At 43.9% G+C, this 27,623-nt stretch overlaps 1 protein-coding gene across 1 annotated transcript; it reads left to right on the forward strand.

Annotated features, from left to right (window-relative positions):
- Positions 1-93: 93 nt before the first annotated feature.
- T265_06302 (hypothetical protein) lies at positions 94-27,623 on the forward strand (the record flags this gene model as incomplete). The annotated part of the gene is made up of 6 exons (XM_009171529.1): positions 94-258; positions 8,828-8,927; positions 11,348-11,428; positions 18,137-18,208; positions 19,473-19,972; positions 26,742-27,623. The coding sequence occupies 6 exons, from the start codon at positions 184-186 to the stop codon at positions 27,159-27,161; spliced, it is 1,248 nt and encodes a 415-aa protein (XP_009169793.1).

The raw sequence follows: 27,623 nt of genomic DNA on the forward strand, positions 1-27,623 counted from the left end.
TCATTGTTGTGTGGTCTAAAGTCCGGAGCAACAATTCCCAATCATGAAAGTCCTGTACTTCACTTCCATATTCATACTTCCTTTTTTTTCCAGAAACAGCAGCAAGTACAGGCCTACTCTACGTATACGGGTTCGGAGCCACGTCAGTGGTGGATCGCTAGCGCTGAATGTCGTCAGGCAGACATGTCCAGGTTGTTGGGTCTCAATCCAAAGCTAGTGAACTGGAATGTAAGATGTCACTTTCTTCCGTGTTCTCAGGTGTAGCGAATGACTTATCGCTATTATTTCCTGGAATTTTCTGTCCGCTGGTCAGTAGCGTGCGTCGTTCGAAGAAGTACCGCCACTCTTACGTGGCTCGTCACAGCTTGCCTGCCGGGTATTTTCTTAAAAACCGTGAGAACAAAGCGACTAATGATTACTTGTGCAATGATAGCAAATTATCATCAGTATCATGACATTTTAATGTCGTATTATTTCCGTTCTCTGCACCGATATCCTTCGCACTATCGCGGAATCGCTATCTTTTGGCTAACGTTGCTTTTTGAGGTTTCACTACAAGGCTCGTTACTCTAGCTTTTCAAATATTTCACACATGTTTGGATGTTAACATCCACTATGAGCTGACTTCATGATTTCTGGTTGCGGGTTGAACTCGAGAATCAGTAGTTGTTTGCAACGACCTTAATTTGAGGCGAGTTTATTTTGCGACTCGCAACATTAATGCAGCAATTCTACAATCCTCCGATTTTTTTCGGATCTGGTTTCTATTGCATGTAAACTTTCAGAATACGTGAATTCGCCGATGATGTTACTCTCCTTCGTACCAGCCTTAACCCTCTGAATCTCTTTGGATCCTGTATGACCCTGCGGAGACTGAAGGCCAATTTCGCTCGAATTGTTGGTTGCGATTTAGCTGACGCGCAACTTTCAACCTTTTTAAATCCATTCATACTTTCACACTTTGTCGGTCTTCCTAGGGCCATCCACTCTCCGCTGACTCTAACGTTTCCGTGATTGTTCTGGGTTGAAGTTTTCTGATAACCCTTCTTGGTCTTCCCATGTCAAATTGATTACCGCTAGTGTTTCCGAAACTGTTGGAGTCCTTTCCACTCCTACAGCTACCTTGCTCCCTTAGAGCTTGGGTTTTTGGATCCAATATCTGCCCATCAATCAAATGTGAACGGAATTCCACGGAAAAATATGCACATCATTCCTATGCCATTTACAGATATTCAACCGCCTGCTGCCTAAACTTAGATACGATTTATCTAGTTTGTCTCTTCTACATAGCCGATGTTCTAGGCTGGGGTCACCTGTGCTTCTCCGACAAACCTTCAATCATTTCACACGTCTCTTTTTCTAATCACTCTGTCTGCCAGATCGACAGACTATGAAAGTTTACTTATGGTAGTTAGAGCACGACATTTGATACGAACACTCTTTTGCCCACAATAATGGTATTACCGCTCGACCGATCCACTCTTATTGTTGGAGTGGGTTACTGTGAGTTACTTCATCGATTTGCTGAGCGTCTGGCATCGGGCTTATGTGAGGCTGCCAATGAACAACGAGCAACTGGCGTGTGGAAGAAGAGAGTTCAAGCAAATAACGCAACACATCTGTCTAGCGAAGTCTAGGCTTAAGTATACTACCGTGTTTTCTGAATCGCTTAGGAGGTGAAATGTATGTTTGGGTACCAGTAAACTTATGAGGTTCCTTCCCTTTGTCGAAATTTTGTATATATAGATATCTGGGGATCTATTAAGTGCAGTTGAAAAGCACCATCTTTACTTGGAACAGAAGTAGACCAGCAGCAGGCTTTGATACTGAACTACCATTAGGCTTAGAGAAGAATGAAAAGAAATGACGGATGGGAACTCATTCCGAAAAAACGCATGTAAAGATCAACGTGTGTACGCCTTCCAAGACTATTGGAATAGACACTCTGAGCAAGACTCAGTCAGCCACCCAGCATTCTTTGTGAACCCCGTACAGATCAACAGCCACCTGATCAATTACCAACCCCGTACAACACAAGCACGGTACACAATGATTAGCATTCTAAAGCTAGACATGCCGGATATGAAGTGACAACAAGTCCGCCACTTGGGCCGGTTATGTATCAAGTCCAACAGCTTGTAGAATCATGGAGGGCGTGAAGAGCCAACAGCGTTCAACTTGATAATAGTTGTTTTCATTTAACGTTGCCATATCATACCCTCGGTTCGGTAACTGGAAGCTATACCAGCACCAGCATACTCCGCTGCACCAGCCACAGAGTCGTCTGAATTTCATAGGCGGTCGCATCTGTACAACAAAAGTGCTGTAAGTCCGATCGCAGTACTTGGATCGTACGTACAAATTTTCGAAACGCATAAATACCTATCAAAAAATAGCCGACACCACGCACTATAGCAGTTTTTTTAGCCGATTTGCCTGAGGTTTATCACATCAGAGGCTTTGATATAAAGAGGAGAAACTGACACGAAGCGACAGGTGTTGCCAGTGGTCTGTTATCAGTTACTCCATTTGGTGCAAGAATGTTACGCCTATAAACTGAATGTACGGAACGGTGACCATTTAATGGGATAGGAAGGACCCCAAGAAAGTACATTGAGAAATGATGCCTGAGTAGTATTCTGTTCTCCCATATCCGCTCTGCTCTCTGCATGCCTGATGACACCACGCAAGGGGCCCATTTGGCATAAGACTACCGGTGATTGCGCAGTTGTGTGTACACCGGCTGTTGGTATCGCCAGGTCGGCCAAGCCCAAATACAAGAGGATAATTGAGGTCATCGACCAGTTTTTGAACCTAAAGCTTGACCTCAATGCAGTGGCGGACGGATAATATAACAACCCAAACTTTTAAAGAACGAATCGCGACGCATTTCATTTCTCAAGCCGGGGGCCAGGAGACTATTAATCTGACGTTTACCCATTAACCAACCTGGCACTGGAGTCCAGTCTCTTCGTAACAAACGTGAAGTTTGGCTTGCCTATTCTTAGAATACAGTCTAAAGCTGTTGTTCGCCCAGTAATCCCACTGAACTGGTTTGGATTTGTTGAAACTCACGTTATACTTAAAATGTCCTGGCTGTTCATCAAACTAGAATGTTCTTGATACACATATATTTTTATCCGTGACTATGGTTTTTTCCAGAATCCGGTCGACGGAGTAAGTTGAGTATATTTTTGACTATTCTTCTGAATGACATTGTGAGTCAGTCTAGTCACTAACACCTTATTTTCCTCTACCTTCTCTCGATCGGTTCATGGAATGTCGTCACTCAGTGGGTGAGTTCCTGTACCTGCATCACCGACTGCCTTTCTTGTTCCATCAGTTACATAAAGTGGAGTTCACCATCATAAAGCGTATCTTAGTCGTAAACTACTTTTCAGAAGACATCACCTTGCAGAATGTGCCGTTTCTAATTAGTTTCTTGATGTCCGCAGACGGACAGCATATACATTGCAGAATGGAATTGCTGCACTGTCTATGTTTTTTCAACATAATACCATTTTTGGCGGACGGAAGCCTACTTTCGGTCGGCAAGTGATGAGTCCCGTCAGAAGTAGAAGTTACAGTTCACAGGAATTTTACTTGTCGATTGGTCTAACTACACCAAAGGGGAAAATTTGTGCGACGACTTCTGGGTCTATTCCATGAGTTCATAGATGATATTTTCCTCACCGCTGTTTGAGAGCCGCCCCAAACTCCGTTCCGGGGTCACTGTGCAATCATTGTCCTACGTCTTGACTGAATAGCGAATGAGGCTTCTTCGACACTCCCAGAGGACAAAATAGGAATAGTCCTTGATGATGCGAGAGTAGAAAACCTTTGCGTCATGTTGTTCAAATGTCTAACCATTCTGTCTACTGGTAGCTCAGTGAGATAATATTCATCATTCCGGCGTCTAAATTTAGGACTTAGTCCCGTCAGTTTTTCAGCCCTGTCCATTTGCTGAATTTCTCAACTGAAGAGATGGCTAACGACCATTCTCGGTCAGACCTGGTTCCCTTCATACAGCTGTCACATCTGTACTACTTCCTAGTTTTGTCCCTCACTTCAGGTTTCAGAAGACAGTCCGATATGAGCGGTGTTGATTACGAAACCACGTGTTTCAGAGTTCTTTATTTTTCCAGTACATCAGAGTTGTCGCCTCTGTAAGGTTTTTCGAACATGTTCTGGCGCACTTCTGGTGGCTCTCCCAAACTTAATGTGACTGTACTTGAATCGGAGTCTTCTCAACATGGAAAACGAGCGAATTGACACTACTGAAAGATTAGTAAGGCTCTGAGTCTTGCACATGGGCGCCGGAACACGTGAAATTTCCACTTTGCTATGGGTTGACAGGATGGTTGGATATTCGAATATGATAACGCATCGTCAAGGACTATCCCTAACAGTGTCCCTGAATTGGAAGATGAAGGACTCAAAAACCCGATCAAAATGATCTCAAACCCCTCCCCCACCCCTCGGCCATAAAATTTAGGCACCTGCAATAAACAATAAAACATTTTAACTGACATTCAGCACCAGTCTAGTGTGCTGATTGCTGATTAGTTCTTCATCTACCCTGATACTTAGTCAGTAACCTAGTCATTTGGTTTGAGGAAGCTTTTGTTTCAGAAACAAAACGTTGCCCATCCGTAGACCCACTGGTTGTTCACCAAAACATTGCGAAACAATACTAAGTGGCTAGGTATCTGCTTAGAAGAAGGCCGAAGGTGTTGGTATTTTTTTCTCGTACGTTTTCACTGCACTATAATTTCAAAGGTATCACGAGAACGATCACGTCTTTCACATGAGCATATCTATGCAGTCAGTTGCATATGGCAATCTCTACTGATTGGTTTGCTTACGAACTTTTACAACAGCGAAGAAACGTGGGGAAGCATCACACAGAAATCGAAATGACCGTTGGCGATTCGTGAATTAGAATGCATTGGTACTACAATACTATGTTACGGTTAGCCTGTTTATCATTGATCAGCTGATTAGTCTGTTGTTTTCAAACCAAGACCCAAGGGGCAGTATCGATACTTCGTGATCATATCTTATATGGGGGATCGTATCTCTTGATCACGGTGGCTTTGATTGATGTCGATGCTGGCCTTTAAATTAACGGTGTATTAAATCTGGGACCTGTGGCTTAAAGTACAGCCTACTTTGAAGTTGTAAATCTGTGTATAATTGATTTTTCTTCTGTTTCTAGTAACCATTTTCCGCTTTTGGAATCATTTCTTCTTTGTTCTAAAAGCTGTTCCCATGTCTACCAAAAAGACCACTGAGCTCAGATGTTCCAACTACCTTACGCAATTCAGCCATTTCGTTTAAGCTATATTCTTCTGCACCACATTTCCAAGAAGGCGCTGAGGTAGAAATTCTCATTCAACTATCCCCCGCCTGTTCGTTATGGTGAATGTTTCAGACGGCGCTTCACTATGCCAGCAAGTATTCAAGTGCTCAGTGCATGCGGTTGTTGCTGGATCAATATAAGGCAAATGTGAATGCCCGCAGCCGGGTGAGTTTTGAAATCCTCATCTGTGTTGAAGTTCTACTTTGTTGTGATAGCGCTGAAAGGCGGTTCGCATACACATGACTCTGCACACGTTTCTCTATAAGTACCGTGCTTACCGTGACATTCCAGGGTTATTGTGCCTTTATTCACCTTTGATAATCGTTTACTCAACCATGCCCTCCAGAGCCAATGTAAAACAGTTTTTTTCCCACCAATAAAATTCTAAGTTGGTCCTGTCTCTGTCACTTTGCCGTGAGCTCAAGTAATCCGTTTTGTAAATCTGATTCGGGATCTAATCGTTCCAAACGGCTGTGATTTCAACCAAGTAACACTGGTACGCTCCATTTCACAATGGTCTCGTTAACTTCATATTTACTTTCATTAAACCCCCATCACCAGCGTGCCGCCTCTCCAAATTCCGAGCCTGTCCATTTGTATTCGTGCCTTTCTCATCAGTCAGTTTGAGTGTACTTTGTCGTACATCTGTCTATGGCCTGTTGACAACGTGTTAACGTCTGAGGCAGCTCGACTGTGTCATTTTCTCTTCATCAAAAATATTAAATAACGCTTGCCAGTTGCCGGATTCAAAGGAGTTTTCAGCAATCTACTTCATCTGCTTATCACGATAAACAGTGTCTTACTACATTCAACCCTTTGATTGTCGCTTCTGTGAATGAAAAACAGCGCGACGGGGTTCCGATAGTTTTGAGACCACTCAAAGGCTGTTAGTTGACCTCACCTGAATTCGATGCTCCGGGCGTACAAGCACCTACTGACCAAACTCTAGCACACAGCCCACCGCTACCGGGGCTGAGTGTGTTTGCTGCCTGGCCACGAAGTCGGTCGATATTAGCATATTGATTTGAATATATAAGTAGCTCTGTCAACGCTCTATCCGTTTATCCACTCTCATAGCTTTTCGTCTATTCAGAGGTCCTTCTCATTGTACGAACCGTTTCAGACGTGTCTTGCCAATTTTCGCGAAGCAAAGTCAATCTCCATGCAACCATGCACGCTCGTATTGGACCGGCATATTGAATAAGAACAAGTTTTCCATATATTAATAAATACCATAAAACCCTGGCGTTGAGCCCCGGTGTAGCTGGAGGCGAAGATTACGGTTAGAATACGTAGTTGTAGCGTTACCCAGACAGTATGCGAATTTTTTGAAAGTTTTCACATCAGGATAGAAATGTGTGTGTACTCAACTGAAATAGACTGCAGGGTGTTTAAAAATAACCTACACTTTAGGTCGTTTGAATGGTCACCAACTTTTTTGCAAACTTCATTTTTCGTTTGGGCTGTAATTGCATGGCGCAAAGCCTGGACGAAATCATAATTTGCAACCGTTCGTATCGTAATTTGAATGATTTCCACGTCAAGCGGTTCATATCTTCTACTTGAGATTCTGCCTTTTATTTTTGAAATGCGAAGTAGAATCAGGTTTGCTGTTTATTGTTCGTTTTGCCCAACATACCTTTCGTCACAGTTTTGATCTCTAGCTATATACACGTGTAGACTTACTTTTTTTCCGCAAAATAAGGTGTTATAATCCAGTTGTTTGTGCAATCTTGACAGATTAAGATGTATATAGTTCGACCCCCTCTATCATCGCCCAGTCTAAAAGTGTGCCAAAACGAAACCCTGGATGAAACATGCACTTGTTGCCCTTGTGCACCATACTCCACCTCGAATCACTATTCGCGGATAACGTTACAACCTTAATGCAACCTTAATGCAACCTTAATACAACCTTAATGCACTCGTGTTCAGGCTAAGCTGACAATCGTTTAAAGTGTTTCATTTTGGTATTTATCCATTTCACGTAGCTTTGTCGAACTAGTGTGACATTTTCCACCGCTTAGACATCTGTTCAATTGGTTCCATTTCATTTCTTTTATCGTGTCAAACTGAAATCGTTCACGATCGTCTTGCAATGCATTCTCGCAGAACGTAAGTTTTCAGCGTTTCTTAACAACTTCAATCCATGTGGAGTCATTCGCCGATATCCTCACACACATGAGTTTTACATTGTGCTTTGAGTGTTCGTTCGTTCGTTGAGTTTTCTATGGGCTCGAGGTAGCTCAGTGTCTAGGGTCCATGGTTCGAACTCCCGTCCGTCCTCTCAGCTGCCCCTGTCTAGGCTTCGGCAGCCTTGCAGTATCTCAGCACTCGTGTCTCTTTCGGATGGCATGACCGGAAAGGTTGTTACAGCTGAACGGTTATTTGTTCTATCATTTTTGTGCTTTCTGACGTCGCATTTTGCAGTAGAGTGATACTTCGTCGAAAGGTACTTTGTAGCTGTATTCAGTTCAGCCCGGCTAAAACTTGTCACTGACCCCAGAGAGTTGGAAAACTAAAACAGAGTACCTTTGAAATCTCAGCGAGCTGAGCTATCCTATTATCCTTTTCGCATACGTGCCGTTATTCTTCAACTAGTGGTACCTCCGGTTGGGGTGTTCCTCGGATAACGGTGCGATATTTTTCACTACATTGCTATGGTTTCCATTGGGTCACTCAGGAGAACCTTCGATCTGTTATAAGAGCAGTTAGTTCTTTTCACCTGAATCTCCTGATGAATCGTACTGATTTAGTGCAGTGGTTAAGTAGCTTGTACAGGAGTACAGCCGATTTTTTATAAGCGACAGATGAGCTGATGATATTGCACCACAATTTGCGTGTCAGCTAACTGTTCGCTCCCATATATTACTAATCGAATGGAACCGACTTTACAGTTGTCAGCTAACCTCTCTAGCATCGATGCCAGTGACTGTTGACTTCTATTGTATGCTCGCCTCGCAATCACCAATTGTTGTACCTGATCGTTTGTGATTGATCAGGTGGCTTACTCAATTCACGTCTCGCGAGTGCTCTTATGCAAAAATGCCGACACAACCAACGTGTCTGTGTCTGTAAAATCGGACTTTGCTCAGTAAACGCGAGTGCAATAATTCTAGCAGCCAACTGTTTGCTGGTAGCTTAGAATTTCGAATCTGACCAAGCGGTTTTGCGTTTATTTTACTATGCTAGTCACTGTTATCCAGCCACTCTGGAGCTTTCGAATACCACTAGCTGCCAAGCCAAGTGTTTTAACTCCACAGTATCAAAAACTTCCCTACTATTCGCCAGTGGTGGAGTGTGTAGGTGAAGTTTCCTCCTATCCATATGAGAGTAGGGATAGCAATTTTAGGAAAGTTCTGGAAGCTATGTTACTTCAGCAACACGTAGGAATAAATTATGTGCTATCTCAACTTTGTCCTAATCCCATGACGGTTATTTGATTTTTGTGTTACTCACAAGTAGCTTAAAATGTATTCTTGTTTTTTGCAGGGACAGACACCTCTGCATGTTGCTGTCGTATTTTCCCAGCCTGTCGCGATCCGCTTGCTAGTCGAAGAATTCAGTAAGTGGCTAGTTCCGCAATACCATCCATCCGTCCTAAGTCCAGACGTTGAAGAACAATGTCCCGGTTGTGTACACATCATAAATGACCAACCTAGTTAACCAATGCCTTTCTTCCAGTTCGAAGGCTGGTTGTTACGTCGTACTGAAATAAGACATTTTCGGAGGGACTTATATTGTTTTATCCTTCCGCGATAGAGGTCGGCGACACACCTCACTTGTTAGTAAATTTAGGCCTTTATATGATCTGTCTGACACAGTACACCTAAATTAAAATATCAGCTATTTGTTTCGAGCGTTATCATTTCCGATTGGCAACCATTACTGGTATGTGGTATAGACAACAATATGGACACAAGGCAGTTCAGTAACCGACAATGCGGCCTTTTTTATGTACAACAAAATCCCTCCAGTCCCAAGTTACGTGAAAATGTTTAATGCCGTCACTCCAAAAAAAGTGAACTCTGTAGAAGATGCGGTGGCCCGGCAAGGTGTCCATTGAAAATTAGGCACATTTAGCTTCAACTTTTTCTACAGCAATAATTTCGGAGATGAAACAGTGTAGTGGATGTGAGGTTAAATTTATCATTGCTGCCAGATAGCTAGATAGGGGGCATTCGAAGAATATGGCGTGACTGAACAGAATTAGCCACTACGGAAAGAGGGTCCAAGTATTCGGTCTCGACCACATATTTATTGTTTGAAAACGAGCGGGCGTTATACTGCGTTATCTTTTAGAGTTTGTTGTGGGTCTGGATTACTTGAGCAGATCTCCTGACCTGATGCGCCTCTTATATTTGGTCCACACCAAAGTGAGGATACACTGGACCTAAGTATCGCTTTTATTGAGGCTTATGTTTTCAGCCAATTGGGATTTCGATCTGCTGAAAGGTGACATTCGATGAGGGCGTGTTACCACCACTCTACAACTACAATTAATCACAAGTTACCAAAACATTCGCGCTATCTAATCCTGACTGGTGGCTCACTCGCTAGACACTCTCTGGACAGTAACAGTACGAGAATTCCAGCAAACAAATCGTATCGCCCCAAATGTGAGCACTCCTTCAGTGTGTCCAGAGTACGCTGTTGGAGCCCGAACTTCAAGTCCCATTACAGCCAAAAATATACATTGTTGATGGATTCTATCTGGATTTTAAATCGGACCCAACGCTTCCGTTCGGCTGTGGATCAGGCACAATATCTCTGTCATGGTAGGGATCGAACATCTATATTTTGTTTCGGGATGCACATCTGATTTAAAATTTAGGTACGAAATAAAGCGCCGGTTGTCACGTAAAGAGCCGTCATTGTTAATATTCACTGTTCAACTCCACGTGGCTATCTTCACACTTTCGCGATATTACCTCATTAATATCTTTGGGTCCTCGGCTTGAATGTCGATTCGCTGTTAGGGGAAATGTTCACTTTCACACGAAACAAACCTGCCCTGTTCTCTCAAACGATCCACATGGGCTGCCCAACCGCCGGATCTCAAATAGAGGTTGACCGCAGTTTACCAAGATTTGATTCAATTGTTGATTGACACCTTGCTTCGACCCTGGCTGAAAACCTTCTTTGGATGACAGAGATGGTCGGCCTTTAAGTTACAGTCCCTAGAGTTTGTGCTTGAGTTGCTAAAACGCGCCAACCCGCTGCCCCAGCTTGTTACTGTTGCACTCTAAAACATGTTACGGTCGACTACACAAGAACGTCGCTTCGTTGTACCATCCATTGAGTTGAATTCGAAATCGAACGCATTCGCTTAGTATCAGACAACTTGTAACACAGCAGACAGCACTGGCAGATGGACGTCGATCAGCCTGAAACATTGAGTACCTTGTCAGTCTGGAGCAACGTAACCTAAGTGGTTGCAAGTCACCAGTCAGTAAGTATCATCTTGCAACCAGTTGCTGTTTAGAGTGTGTAGCCGACTGCCACCCTCTACCATCCTTTTTTTACAACAGCCATTCCAAGAATGCAGTCGTCTCCCTCTGTGGAGACCACTCGCAGAGACCGAGTAACTGTAGTCCATTCTGGAAGAAAAAAACATTGGTGACAGGCACAAGTTATCAACCAAAAGTTATTCTCTTCCGGGCAAAAATTTCTCAGGAAGTAATAATTGTAATTTATCTTGGTTGTGGTGATCAGTATTCAACGCTGTCCGCGATGATGATGAGGTAGCTGTCTTCAGTCTTTTTCATTACACCTACTTAGAATAGATGTAGGTGAACCACATACTGCTCTCATCCAGCAGAGCAAGAGTACTGAGAATGTACTCCGTTGATGCCGATTTGCCAGGTAAGCACGGGTGTCATGCTCGCGTAAACTGAAATGATCCTGTGCTTTACCACACCGGCATAATCCCCTCAACTCCGCACTGTGATTCCGTGTCTATTTTGATTCTGTACTATTTTTTAGAAGCCGATACGGCCATCATGGATTTTTCCGGTCGTTTCCCAGTATCCTATCTCAAAGAAGAGCAACGGTCGGAATTCGAAAGTAAGTCAACTGGCCTTACTTGCTACAGCGAACTTTATCCTACTCCCAGGCGTCGGAAATATCATCTCCATGAGGTTTCATATATACGGTTGACTACCGGTGATATCCTATTCTGAGTTGAATGTTCGTCTGAGAAACGTTGATCTTTGTAGACATAACGCAATCTCGGGAGAGGTGGCTTACTGGTAGAAAAAGTATTTACGACGCGATGCAGTGGAGCGTCTGTAGTGCACCTGCTAAGGTGCAGAGATTCCAGGATCCCCGGTCCTTTGTTCACTAACGATAAGGAGTGGGAGGAATTGACGACCATGCGTCGATGGTGATGGTGATGTGCATGGCTATGTATGGAGTGTGCTTCTGTTTAGGGGTGGGTAAATTGAAAGTATTCAGGCATTCGTAGTGTGTGTGCGCGGACATGGTCGTCGATTCCTCTTGCAGACATACAGCACAATACAAGATGTATCAAGAAACTGCTGAGCAAAGGCAAAAGCACTAAGCTTGGTCCTGGGTCTTCAGAGTCTATCGGTCTGTGCAATTTGTGACTCTGTATAATGGCAAAACGCGTGCGACGCACATGCGATGACGACTTACGCAGTGTTCTAAACGCGTGGTGGAACGATTCGCGTAAAAGGAAATTGCTTACTTTCGCAATCAATGCAGTAGCATCATATCGAATATGGTACACTCAAAAGCAAACAGCGGACATCGTCGGTCCGTTAACTACAAAAAAGTTCTTCAAGTCAGTCTGAGAAACTCGTGTGGACTCCTGATCACGGTTAGAGGTTTCTAACAAATTGCTTTAGCTTAGGTAAACCAGCATTGTGAGTGTGAGTGGTCACAGCCTCGGTCATACTTAATTACTTTTTGATGTCAATAAGTTTTTTCTCGGGTGCTTGAGATAAAATCCGTGAGGTCGACTCTAGTTTTTTATACAATAATTTGAAATAATCCGGTGATCAAGAATGGCGATTGTACTGTTTTTCTCCGGTAGATGCTGTCTTGCTCCCACCACAAGTTGGTCCTCATTCTGTCGGTACATCCAGCTGAACACGAGTATGGGAACTGGTAGCTTCACGTACTTGCTGTCCTATGGGACAACTTGTCTTTGGGGCGTTGGAAGACCGTCTCTCGGTGAATGAATGGGGTTCTTAGGCTGATGATGTTGAACGCGTTGTGGAATAGGTTAGGTAACCGATATGTAGATATCTGGTGAGGTGTTTCACTTACAAATGGAAGACTAAGGAACAGTTTCCTGTTTGTAATAATCAAAGTCATGGGTAGATTTAGTGTTGAGGTGGGTGGCGTTGAAAATAGTGACCACGTGATCTGTCTCAATCGTTCTCGGCTGAGTGATAAAAATGGTATCGACATACTGGCAGTAAACAGAACACTGGAGGGTTGTTTGTGCTAATCTCCTCCCCCCACACCTGCTATTAGAAGCCGAGTGGTAAGCCCGTCAGTCTGTCGGTACAAATTACCGTTGTAAGTGAATGCATCTTCACGGTGCACTGGAGCTGGAGACATGTAACTGGCGGCGGAAATTCTGGATTTAGTTCAACCAGGTGATCTCAGAACAAGTTCACGATGTTGACTGGGGACACGTTAGTGAAAAGTCAACTCACAGCAGTTGAACAAGTTCGAACATGCCACACAGATTGCACTGGAAATGTTCTACAGAACTATTCAATGTCGCTATTGATTGCATTATGTCTGAAAACGAATAATCCTAAGAGAATTGTTCGCTCCGAAACACTGTTGTCCTAGATGACTAATGGACATATTCCGAACATAATCTGGATACCGTTTCAGTGGATGGGCTAGGAGCCTATGGGAGTGACGTGCAATTTAGAGCAGACTACTTGCCCAGTGTGTTTATTTGTAAAAGTCGTTAAGCGTTGACATCCACAATCAGTTAGCGAAGCTGATGTTGCGTGGCTCGGTCATCGTGCAGTGAGCATCGCACAATTTCTGATTTCAGCTTGTTCATTATTTGAGCCAGTTGGTTATGACTGTTATGAGCAATCTGAACTGTCGTTTATCGTTCACAGATGCGCGCGACTTACCGGACTTGTCTGTTTTAAATTCACACGAAGTTGCTAGAGTATTCGAATTTTACCTAATTTTTATCGTAGACGGTTTGATATGACCTAAAGGGCTCCTCTCCTGCTTTTGTGCGGTTATTCTGTGTGGACCATACCAAGCAATGGAGGCGCACCGGACTCCAGTTCCCCTCCCACTAGAGTCCCGCAGCAACGCATATCCTCGGCCCTACTGGGCCTTGAACTCTTCTCATCTAAGGTGCGAGGCGAGCACTCTGAATCACGTCTTAACAGGCAGCCGTGTTTATGCTTGGTCAGTGTGTATAGTTCTTGAGACCCCTCAAACGATGACCCTTTTGTGTTGCTCGATGCTTCCCCTCTGGAGTCAAACAAGTTCAAGCTTGACGCCGACGCCCTTGAGGGACGTTGTATCACGATCCTCATCAAGGTTTTCGAATGGGAGTCTCCTCATAGTTACCATTTCGTGTCGTTTTGTCGATCAACCTTATCAGGGACGAGGACGAGATTATGTAGGTCAGTCGCAGACAACGTGCCACATTATCGGGTTAGACGCTGGCACCTGAGTCTCATATAAAGGCTACAGAGCACAAAATAGGCTAAAAACCAGTCCACAAAATGCACACATTACTGCGTGCACACTTCGTCCACTCAGGTACTCGACTTATTGAAGAATGTGGCCTACGCTAGCATGTACGTGAGAATCGAAAATCGCCTCGTAAAGGTGAGCTGGCGCCATCGCAGATAACCTTATTGAATAAGATGAAAGGACATACCAGTGGCTTGGTTCTAGATAGGCGAATCGATGTAAGAAATAAACATGAAAAATGGACTTAAGTTTAAACCAACCAACAGGTATGTAATTAAACTTTATTGTATGAAAAACATGCTTCGAAACTCAGTTAGTGAGGGGAGTACACAGATGTGCATTTGCATGCTACGGTGTGTTAGTTTTTTCCTCGGTATTTTCAGTACACCTCACATCATAGTCTCTAGGGCACAGATGTTCTTGGGTACCGGCGCTTTCTCGATGAATCTGCGTTACACCTGTCCATTAACTGGAAACAGGACATTTGAAAGTCGGACAGAATACAGCTTCGAATATGTTGCAAATCGTTAGAGTGGCAATTTTCCGTTTAACCATCGCTCCAGTTTGTTAGTGTGTTTGCATCCAACTTCGGTAGTGATCCGGTGGAGAAGATATTGGCTAGTTGTGACTTATCCCGATATTAGCGCCAACTGAAAATTGTCTGCATACCGACCTCGGTCAACTGGAAGACGTTTAGAATCGATTAAGGAATCATCTTGCAGAAAGTTTTGGTAAATTCATCGAGTAACATTCTGTCATGAAGTGAAGACTTCTGTACCGCCTTACCGGGTGGTTATTCTGACATCGGAGTTTGTCCTTTAAGAAGAGTGGAGTAACTTAGAAGATCCTTGTTCATGGCGAAATTACCGGAATACAACAATTTCATGTTTGCGTCTTGTAACCGTGCCTAGGTTTTCACCGTTGTTGACCCCCAGTCTGACTTCGATCTCAACCAGCACAATACAGTAAAGCATACCACGGTATATTCTTTAAAAAATCAGTATAGCCTGGTATAATACGCTCACATACAGTACAAAAATCTACAGTAGAGCCTAGTAAAATTAAAAAAAAACCTATTAACGTATATCATAGCCCCCAGAAACACATATGAGAAGGATCGACCATAAAAGTTCAATGTAAACCGTGTTTTTTTGCGGAAATCTTTCCAGTACGAACGTCGTTCACACAGAAATCAGCATCCTGCCTTCTGAGTGATTCTACAAAGTGATTTGTTGCTGCATTGCCACCATTACTGTCTTACCTAATTTTGAGGGTTGACGATTTATGTTAAAGTCATCATCATTATGAACGATGCAACATCAGTGTTTATTCGAAGAAAAGAATGCAAAGTGTATGAGGAAAGTACCCAGTTTTAGTCTACCACAATCATTTTGAGATGCATACACCTCCAGACGCTCTGGCTACAAACTTACAAGAAGAATGCCATTGACATCGATTAACAGTTATATCTTGTAGTGTCTCCAACCCTGCGCACAGCAATGCATCCTGGATGGTGAGTCGCACCGACAGTATTCAGAATTTTCGTACTCTGCCAGGTCAAAGGTTGGTCACTCCTCTGCTTGCGCCAGAATTGGACACGGTGAGTCGCACCGACAGTATTCAGAATTTTCGTACTCTGCCAGGTCAAAGGTTGGTCACTCCTCTGCTTGCGCCAGTCTGAATTGGACACGGAAAACAGCACTTTCCGGAAAACGGTGGTTTGGCGTGCGCAATATGTGACCTAACCATTATAGCTTTTGCTGATGAGCACATTCTTCGACTGAAGTTCCTGTTCCTAACAGAACACTCATTTTCTGATTGTTACTTTGCTGATTCGTCGGCATCAGTCTACACTAGTTTGGGTTCTCAGAGAACTGCTATCGAAGACCTGTAGAAGCCTCAGCTCGACTGATCGCAGGCCGTACAGTAGCCTGACGCACACGTACCTTGAGATTCAGAGATATGCCATTTTTTGGCAAACGCGACCCCAGATTTATGCACTGACTTCATCTATCATACTACAGTCGGAACTTATGCAGTTTCTGGCTATGATTGCTGCAATCAAAACGGTACAGATTGGTGCCAATTTAACCAAATATAAGACTAAGGTGTAAACAAACCATCATTAGTGTGTGATTCAAATAATGGAGATAATAGTATTAAATCCTCCCAACCAGACATTCCTGTGCATTGGAAAAGATACTTGTGAAATTGAGCAACTATTAGAACAGACGCCATGTGGGGGGCCTGTCCTGTTCCTTGTCATGTCCATGGCAAACGGTCCTACTTACCCCGCATGGCCCAACAGCTTTTGCTATCGCTACTTTCATCCGGGGGGGGGGGGTGGGCGAATATCACCGCGCAGTCTACAAAAACCTTGTACAACCGTCTGCTCTGGAACTGCGAGTTTAGTTGTCACTGTTTCTTTCGATGGCTTCAATAGCGCGCCAGTCGGTGAAAATAAGGTTGACTGAGAAAAGCGTCAATTGACATTTGTTTTTCTACAGGGGATTTCCTACCACTGAAACCCACTGTGTGGACAGAGGTACACTGGCACCGTTAGTCGATACACCAAACCCTGCGGTGATGTGAATGTATGAAAGACTGTAGATTTGGATTCTCGTCATGATAGTTCGGTGGATTAAAGGTTTCGTTAAATATATCTCACGTGACCAGCGAGTTCTCTAAACTTCGATGGAGAGATGCCTGCTGGCAAAGTTTTCCAATATAATTTCTGTGGTTTCGTCTAAAACGTGATCAGAAAACGAACCTTTAATCTGAGAAAATTTTTGCTTACTTTCATCTGGGAATCCTTCATTTTAGGTCAAACAGATGAGCAGATATTCCCCTTCATAAACCGTTGTCGACTTATAAATGAAACTAACTTGCTTTGATATTTTTAAACTTCGTACCATGAAAAACGAGCAAATATCAGTAAATTTGTATTTCTCCTAAAAGCCTTAAGCACGTGTATTGATACACATGCCAACACCTGATGTGAAAATAACCGATTGCTTTACAGAAATGCTTTTTACGTAGCTCTTTTGTGTATCCTTTCCATTTTACACTTGTCTTATTGATCATATCCTTGAAAACAAACCAAAGGGGACGCTTGACGTAGCAACGACACGTCTGTTCTCACCTTGTTCATCTGTCGTGTTTCTCAGACCAAAGTTTTATGCACTCTTCAGTGTCTGATTTTTCTCCCATCACTGTCTCGTCAGCCCTGCTAACAGTCCGGTACCTTTTCCAGCCCTCCCAGTTCCTGCTTCTTCAACCACAGACGCTTATATTGATTTTCCACCTATTTTTATCAATATACGTTTCTTTTCAGTTTCGCCTTTCATTCAGTCCCTCGATTTGTGTGTGTTTGCATAACTATGAATTGCTGTTTGTGTGTAGCTATGTCCATCCCAACGGACTGGCATGGTTGGCTGGCTTAATTTTGTTGTGGTTTGAGTTAGGGGTTCAAAATCGATGCACCTGGAGTTGCTTTTCCTCTGCGAATGGTGTAATCTATTCGTTGGATAATGATAAATGAAATGTGTTTCAACGTCATGGCCATACACCCTCTCTTGAAGCTCGTTCAGTGCGTATTACTGCCGCACACAGGAGGGGGTATTCATCTCCGTTCGTGTCAGCTTTGATTAACTCAACGCTGAGAACCTGAAAATTCGTTGTGATTTATAGCCTCGAGAGCCATTGAACACTTTCTGATCTATCGATTATCCATTGTTAAATAACGAAATAAGTGGATATTCCAGGAAGGTTTAACCGTCTTTACACGCAAGTTCAAAATCTCGATTTGAGTTAATCAACTCTAGTATCCAGAAATAGTTGAGAGACAACTTTAGCTCGACATCCAGCTTAGTTTTTTTTTAACTTGCCCCTCAATTGTAGGTTCTGATTAGCTAAGTTATGGCATGCTGAGAATAGTCACTCACTTCTATTTTTTCAACAGCAGATCGGTTTTGTTCGTCCGTGATCCGTATTTATGCTCGCCTAGGAAGCCTTCACTTCACTATCTGCTCCACTCTTCAACGTCCTATACCATTAATTCAGAAGCTCTGCTGTTTTGGTATTTCTTTCCAGAACTGCTGACGGCTGGTCGGTTGGCTCGCATTCGTGATGCATGTAAGTCACAGCACAATAGGTTTGATATCGTTATCTTCGACAAAATCTTTCTGATATGTATTCGTTCTCTTCTGGGATTGTTCATCGTAGTTTTCGATCATAAGTGTCTATACTTCATGATCTGGTTACCTAATTCACCTATCGTTATGCATCCTGTTAGTCTTTCCCACTTGTGCGGCGCTGACACCTTTTCACCGCTTCGTAGCATGCATGAATCACGTATCAGGTTCTACATCTGCGCTTCATGCATATAACCCGCGTTGAACACAGTGTCTTCGATTTAGCTCAAATTCAATTCCTTACCTCGTTCCCCTCTTACGGATGGTCTTGATAGTGCGTTGTTCACACCTGATGCCTAGTTTCAGGTCACCCGTTTGTTCGAACAGATATCTCAGATCAACTCTATGGGATACATGTTCTAACATGTCGACTGTATTCGACTTGCTGGTGCAAATGGGGCACACTTTGGAAAAGCCTAGAAATGATAGTTTCTATGTAAACCATGGCTACGCCGATTTAAAGGGATGTATAGCACAGCTCAATGTGTGAGTAAGTCTGATGAATTGCGGTGATTAGAACGCGATCTCCTCACCAGTATGTTCTCAACAGTTAACAATTACATTAGCCGTTACCGCGTTTACATCTGCGGCAAATCCATTGAGGTTCAATGATCCGGGCTGACATCTGTTAGGCACAACAATCGGCCTCTGTATGGAGTCCACCTGCAAACTTTGCCCTTCCATTCTTCATGTCAGCTGGGCGAGGAGCCAGATGAGCTTTATCACAGTAGCCACTTTCTAGCGAGGCAACTACACTTGCGTTATCCATTACGCTTTTGCGGTGTGCTCATCTGCAGTTGTGTTACTACGTCAATCGCGGCAGTCAAGATTCAACGTCCATTGGAACATGCCCTTATACGTGAGTAAACTTGTCACTGCTTATTGTGGATACTCCAAAGACCTTGAGCGTAGCTTTGAACCGTAGACTACCTCTCTTCGAACCTGCTTCCATTTTGTATTTACGGAACGTCATTTTATGTGCATTCACAAGTGGGGCGAGATGGCCCTAATGGTTAGAGCGCGAATTTACTGACCGGAAGGTCCGTGGTTCGAACCCAACCTCTACCTCTCGACTTCCCCTGTCTAGGCTTGGGTTACCTGGCAGTATCTCAGCCCTCGTACAACCTTCGGGTGGCGTGGAAGTTAGGCACCGAAAGGGTGCGACGACCGAATGATGCACTGACAAGTTCATTTTTATATTTCAGTGCATATATTGCGGCCGAAGACGGGGCCCACAGTTGAATGTCGAGGGGACTACACCAGTTTTCTTCACCCGAATTCTGATATAAACCTATTCAAATCACCTATGGTGCCAAAACACGGTGGGAAACCTCTTTGTCCTGACAGTTTGTCCAAACACTATGGATCCCTGTCGCATCGCTCCTCGACGTTACGTTCAGCCACCAATCCTGTTGGAAGAGTCGGTCGGCAAGGATCTGTTCTGCTCAATATGCTCCATTCGGCTGCAAATGCGGTACACTGCGATCCATATTCCGAACAGCGCGCACATGGGACACTGTATGCACGAACTGTTTCAGCTGGTACTAATGATGAATCTGGAGCAAGCAAACCAAGCGGTGCCGGTGACGCCTGTTCCCTGGACTCCTCCGCCTCTTCCGACCTTGGATGTCTACAATCGAGCTTGGTCAACCGGGTTGTACTGGAACCCAACGACACTGCTCTCGCTACAATCCCCTATCATAAAGTGAGTGTTGGTTGTCCCCAATAATCCGACCACCTGATTATATCTCGGATAGGATTGGTATTCACATCACTTTTCCCATTTTTTTTTGTCTCGGTGAGCCGTCACGTAACCAGGACACATACTATAAACCAACTACATCATATATCAGGCAAATTCCTACAAGCTGTAACAATGATCCGGTAAACTGGCTTTTTGAATGTCACTGCCGTTGTTCTTGTGCCTCAACAGTAAAAGTTTTTTTGCGCAAAAGTGCGAGAATGAACCATCGTTAAAGAGAACTTTAAGTTCGACAATGTCATTTAGTTCGTTGCGTATATTTGGTATAAAAACGAAGATGCTGACTGTTATGGGGTGACTGGACATCACAGTGATGTGATGGTTTGTGTTCCTCTTTGACACGTTGAGCCAATTACTGACTGAAAGGTTTGTTACTCGCTTCTGGCTGTGCACCTCTGGTGACGCAAAGGCCGCTGGAGCTGTGTATATCGGGATGGGTGTCGTGTTGAGCTATATAGCAGAGGCGTTTCTACTTGATAGCCGCCCATGCGCTGTTTGTGGGACAATGTCCATGAGGTCATCTTGAAAAAGTTCCATTGATTTCTGTTCATTGTGTTGGCTTACGCCCCAACGGACTGTATCCCCGAATCTGCGAAGTACGATTTCTGCGACACTCTCAGTGCTCTGTAACGAGCTAATAAGCTCAGACATCGTTGGGGACGTTGGTGACACGAACACTCAGGTACGTAGCCTCAGAACTGCTGAAGCTAAATTCATTGACGATGTTAGATGGGACACAAGATTCACGAATACCAGGCAGCATCTACTGCAGATGGGCTGATCGTAGACTATTTCCAGGTTTCCGAAACAGTCAAAATCGTTTGACTACGTGGTGCCTACCAACAAACCAGATCCGACCTCAAATAGATCACGTTGTCATCAGTAACCGGTCAATGAGGATCGACCACCAGCTGCCACTCCTTCATCGGCAAAATTTTGCGTCAGCAAAACAGCCATGATTGGGCGCATCGTTTGAGTAATCTCAAATGCTGCATCATTCGCTTAAAATTTTCAAGCTCTCCTAACATCCTTCATAGAAGATTCTCTGCTTTCAAACCATTCGTCGTAGTGGAACTAACCCGTAACTGTATTATATTACCAAGGTTTTACGCGTTTGCTAGTTTATTTTAACGAAATCGTAAGAAAAACTTTGAATCTCTGCGTGCTTAGTAAAGGATCTAGCAACATTAGGCTTGCTACTCTATTTTCTCCCTTAACCGCTAGCCAGATTTCAGTAGTATATGAATATGGCCAGTCCGTGGCATCAACGATGAAAATCACACGTGGCCATCGTTTGGACCTCATTTGTGTATCTATCTACCTGTCCCAGCCTCATTGGAGTCTATCGATTTAATGCACCTTGCTCAATCACTTTGATGCTAGGGTTTATGATGGCTGTGCAAAACGGTTCAGTGTGCCACTACTTTTTACTGGAGAATAACATCTATTAGATCAGGACACAAAAAAGAACACGGAAGGCATCGAAGAGTAATTCTGATAACTTATATACGGCATTATACTTGTGAACACAAAGTTACTTTCCGGATATGACAAACTGCGGATCCTACTTTTGAAGCTGGTTTTCTGACTGGATAACCAATGGACCAATATATACGGTCATGTTTGCGCTGTTCTCCCGCGCTTTGGTTGGCAAGCTAGCAGGAATCTCAGTTTCCACAAACTTAACCGTATGTGAGTTATCACACCGGATGACATTAGGGCATTTAGTTTATGTCGAGACCAATATCCCGATATTCTGCTTGCTTGTGTGGTCAGTTTTAGTACCCTTTGTTTAGTCTCTCATTTTTCCTAGGCACACTTTGCAGCTGGTAATTTTTTAAATGCAGGTCAAGACATTACAAAATTTATAGGACCTGCAGGTCGGCACACCGTGTTCGTTTCCGTCCCTCCTGTCATATGCAGCCATTTCCAAGGAACTATTCAATAGGAATGTTAAAGCGATTACTTGGCTCGTCAGATACACCACCTTTCGTTTTGTAATATGCACCTGTTAAGACTTTACTGTCAGTATTTCGACTGCTTACAGCATCTGTCTATTCTCCTCAGATATAGACTTGTAGAATCGGTGAGGATGAGTTAGCTACCAGACAGATGAGCGCGCATACGTTCAACGAACAGCTTAATTGAACAGATGTGTCTAGTTTATCTCTGAGGTGGATACTGTATTCCATTGTTCATCAACCTGAGGGTCTCGGAGCCTATCCAATGGATCACCTTGATTGCTGCCGTTCAGATATGCTTTTTAGAAAATTAATCAACAAATTGAGATCGAGTGCCCAGTGAGTTTGACTGAAAATTGATACCCTAGAGTGACTTGGAGTAATTCACTGCTCGTGATAGGAGCCTCCTGCATTCTGTATAATTGAGTCTCCTCACTCGCCTGCAAGAATACTCGAATCTGCAATCAGAACTCTTTAAACCCTGTAAATGTGAATGTGAGTCGTACTTTTCTACCATATATATGAATAGAAATGATGTAGATACTGTGTACAAGGTACAGATCGGCATCGATTTTTAGCTCAGGCTTTGAAGGAAACGTGTCTCCGAAATGTATTGAATGCACTGCGTGAGGAAAAGGCTCTCTATTCTGTCGAGCAGTTTGAACCAGCCTGATAAGATGAGACTGAAATTTCACGCATGAATCCTGTCTCGATGTGACAAACAACACTATAAGTTTCAAAAATTCGTATTTTGACAATGCAATAGTAGTAATATTAATACAATGGAAACTTAACGAGTGGATGAACCGAAAGTGGGGCAGCTGAAAAATTCATGGCAACTTGTCGAACCTCTTAAAAAAGGATGCAGTGGAACGTTGTTAATTTCCACATATTCCTCATGTTCAACATTCTTACGGACATCGATACACATCGTATTAATTAGTTGTGCTGAGCTACAATACGGAAAGGTGATCGTCAGGCGGAGTGAGGATAGAACGATTGGATACCGAGGAGGAACCATTAGGAGCGTTTTTAGCAGCGTGCGGCAAATAGGGCTTGTAGACTGATGTCATCAAGCGTTGGTCGACGTGGTTTGTCACATTTGTGACGGCTCAGCTTTGTTCATCAGGGATAAGGAGATCTAGAGAATGAGAACCACGCATTGGGGGCGATAACACAACCAGTTAATTGCAATTAAATGGTTTCGGTCGTCCGGTGTTGCATGGAGTGATGAAACTACGCAGTGAAGGCAACAACTTCCATGTAGGATCGCGGTTGGCTGCGTGATTCTGCTCTATCTGTCGGGGTCACTAACCACTGGTTTGTTTTGTCCCGGGATCCCCATTCGGAGAGAGGGCAGTTACCAATGTGACTGAGTTGACGGGTAAGGGCTCTCGTACTTCATTGCCAAGTAATGGGCTGACGGTCCCTGGGTCGTCCATATCTGATATGTGGCTGCGCAAACAGGACTCAGTGGGGCAAACGTTCCTGTAGTCTATGACGTACATGGTCTAACCGCCGTAACCTGTGGAATGTGAACAGCTGGTCCATCTAGCTTTTCAAAAGCCTTTATAAACTCGAGTTTTTAAAAAAATCATTTTGAGCTGCTGTGTCCATGTTAGACTAAATTTTCCTCATCAGTAACTGGACAATCACCGAAGGCGAAGCCACGACTTTTAAAGCTTTTGCCGCGGGTAAAAACATCGCATTGAAGTGTATTCACTTTGAATTAAGTACACGGCAAAAGCCTTTACGGAGTTGGTGGTCGTTGGCTTGTTCGCTGAGCTGGGCAATTTGATTGCAAACGTTTCATCACCAATCGAGGTGACATCATCAGTGCGTTATTGTGGAGCGTAGTAGTGCGTAGCGGTGGGTTGAGCTACCAACATTTTCCTCTATAGAAAAGCCTTTACGGAGTCTCAGCTGAATACCCCTTTCCTTATATTCTTCAACTAAATGTGCCGCCCAAAGCCTTGTACTTTGGTCGAAATGATACTCAAATAACGGCGCATTTCTCTTCATGTGACACCACATGTTATCGTCATCACCAGCTGCAAATAACTGCGTACTTGCCGTACATTGGTCCCAGTTGCCACATTTTTGTTCATAAGTGATTTGGGGAGGTTTAGTAGATGTCACTCAATGGAGCCTGCTGTGCACCACAAGTTTCCTAATGCCTTCTTAATACCATGAACCCGAGCCTGGACAGCTGCTTGATGGCCTGATGCGCTTAGCCAAACCAGAAAGCCAATGAACGTGCGAATCAGCTAATCTATTGAACACGGATGCGTACAGGCGTGTCATGTGCAGCCGAAAACGGGCTACTTATATAGCTCACGTGGAAAGTCCTAGGCGGGCCAAAAAGTGATAATATAAATAGGACTCATCTATCAAGGACAAGTGAAGAACAATCAGTTATATCTGTCTCAGTGAAAACGGTTATTCCATTGGCAGTTGTGTAGTCCAGTTACGTTCGGAGCTGGTTCTCTTAATACCTCCATTCTGAAGTTGAGTAATATAAGTCTTCTGTCTCGGGTTAACTTGAATTTTCGTCACTGGCATCCTTTTACGTGTCATCCTTCATGATTGTTGATACACAGGAGCTTCTGGTAGCTGCTCCGCAACCTGAGTGTCGATTGTCCTTCCTCTGTTCATGTCCAGATGTTCTATCATAATGTTCAGAGGGAACGCATTCAGTCTCTGAGTGGGTTGTGAATATGCTTCTGTCAATTGATTTGCATGACGAACCCACGTGAACAACACGTTCATCGGACCTGCGTAGTCTACAGTATCCTTGACCTTAAATTTTGTGGTACTGGTCAAGAACAGAGTTCACATTTTCTAGGGAAGCCAATGCACATTGGTGACAAGATTCGACGAGCGTTTCGATTGGCTATCAGTATGAGGCCAATAAACATAGCTTCGGATCAATGATTTCATCCGATTGATTCCTAGATTTCCTTTATAAAACTTGCAAAACAGGCGTTTTCAGTTCCTCTGGTACGACCACGCGTCCTGCGAGCAATAGCTCCTATATAGAAGGGATCTCATGGATTCAGCAAGGTGTTGTTCTGTTTAGTGTCACTAAGCAGCGGGGAGCATGAGGCACATCGGTCAGATAACTGCCATTCAAATGACTGGGCAACGTCTCATCGTGTAGTGGAAGAGGTTTGGGAGGGCTGTCGATGGACACAAGTGTGTGGGCAAATGATACTTTCCGGTTTTTTATACAGGAAAATGTTGCTAGGTAACCTAAATGGTCGTTGGTTTGTTCGCTGAGCTGGGCGATTTGATTGCAGACGTTTCTTTACCAATAGAGCTGATATCAGTACGTTGTTAGTTTAGTGGTTCGTAGCGGTGGGTTGGTGGTTGTGCGCTGACTGTCACGATCAACCGCTGGATGATCGGAGTTTGCGGTTTTTAGAGGTGACCTTTTCTAATCCCTCCTTCTTCGGGGAAGGCAACATCGCTGCTTCCATGAATATGGATATGCTGGTCGCCTGGGGGCGCAGCTTACTGCTTTGGCTCCTATCACAAAGGACGTTACGACTTTATTTCAGCTGTAGCATCATTTTGGGGCAAGATGGATCAAGTGGTTAGAGCGCGAATTTGCGGACCGGAAAGTCCGTGGTTCGAACCCGACCTCTGCCTCTCGACTTCCCCTGTCTAGGCTCGGGCAACCTGGCAGCAACCCAGCCCTCGTGCTTCCTTCGTGTGGTATGGCAGCTAGACGCTGAAAGGGTGCTGCAGTTGAACGATTTGATATTTACACTGCCAGGTTGCCCAAGGCGTGACAGGGTAGTCGAGATGCAGAGGTCCCATTCGAACCACGGACCTTCTGGGTAGTACGTGAGACATATCGTCCCAGGGTAAGGTTGTCGGTACGACCTTACCTCCAGAACGCCTCGTAGCACGATTACCTGTGATACGAGATCTCGCAGCTCTTGGTCCGACTGTTCACCATTGGGCTTCCTGGCATGGTTGCACCTTGTGGAACAAAGTTCCATCCAGTGTAGCCTGCGGGATCATTGCAGCATTCAAGCCCGACCACCACGTCAAGGTGACAGCTTCAGATCCAGATACCGCAAGTAAGATTTGTAGAATCTGTTAGGTAGCATATTATCGGCCTTGTTCTTTTGGAGACTCATTGGGTTGGGTTAGTCCTCACAAGTATCGTCCTGTCAAAAGAATTACTTTGATATCTTGGATAACGTTCTTTGTAAACAAAGGATTCATTAGTCTTTCAACAACAGTATCCTGTAGAGTAGGGTTTTTGGGGTGCATACGTCCAATTTGATGGGATCTAGGAGACTAGGCGTATCTGCTGGTGCTGACGTATACCGTGTTTCGTCAGTTTGCCGAAGAAAGTTGATGCGTTCACCGCCGATCGGCGTGTTGACCTCACCCTGATGTTCATAGAATCGAACTCCATTAACTAGCAATGATACAGGACATCTTATAAGATGGCTTAATTCTAGACCATCCATAGAATTCCCTTATTCAGTCCCAAAGCATCCTAATGGGTTGTTGCGCTTACGACTGACTATCCAGCTGACAAGCATAAAGTGTAATGAAATGTGACGCGAAGCTTGTATTGTACACGCGTCTTTCTACTGTAGACTCTTAATTTTCTCGAACACGCACAGCCACTGAGAAACAGACTAAGTAATCATTGTGGGCTGACAGATGCTGATTCCGGTCATTGTTTCTCCAATTCCGTTGCTTTCTTATATTTTTCTTTTAATTTAAAGCTACCGAAGCACCCCCCAAGGTCTGCTGATCCGGAGACACTGGCCATTCTGCTCAGTCTGCTACCGTCCTCTCCATCTGACCAGTCGCCCGGCAAAAAGAAAAAAGCCAACGGGCATAATTACCGAAAAGTTTTCAGACACCCCCGTTCGCCGTCCTCTCATTCGCTGGCACTGGATTCCGTGGATAAGTTGCCACGAAAGTCTTCTTTCTCCCACTCAGCCGAACTTGCCGAAACTGATATACGTTCGTTGTTCGGTCGCCGAATGCATGGTGTGCTGCAGCGAAAGAAATCCACAAACAGTTTGCATTCCGCCAATTCTTCTTTGGACCCAGAGATATCTGATTCTCATGTAAACTGCTCCTTGCGGACTCAATTTCGTTGTCGTTCGGTTGACTGTGGAATATTATCCAAGCCTTAACATTAGCGAAAAATAATTGGGATTTCAGTTTGCCGTTGTGTATACCTGGTTTTATGAGTCACAATATGCTTCATTTTTATTTTTGTCTTGTTAAAACGATCATATCATATACCGAAACGGGGGAACATGGAAGGTGTTTTTTATCTGTCTATTTTTCTGTGATTATCCACGGTTTCCACTGTTGACTGATCACTCCTTATTGATCACTTTTACCTCATTTGAATGCAGTTTTGTTACCCATATTGTTGCTGACTACCGCTGGTTGTGGTGAGCATTTGAAACTTAATTTTTTCCGTGTCACATGCTTCCCCGAATATGGTGGGGGTTGACCAGGGCGGCGTACTAAGCATCCGCAGCATGTTCTGCTAATGTGTCCAGTTTAAACAGAAACCTAGCATTGTATGCATACATTTTTGGCATATTATCACTTTTGCTTTCCCTGTCTGTCCGTTCCCTATTCAC

This window comes from Opisthorchis viverrini (assembly GCF_000715545.1).
Source record: "Opisthorchis viverrini unplaced genomic scaffold opera_v5_127, whole genome shotgun sequence".
Lineage (NCBI taxonomy): Eukaryota > Metazoa > Platyhelminthes > Trematoda > Opisthorchiida > Opisthorchiidae > Opisthorchis > Opisthorchis viverrini.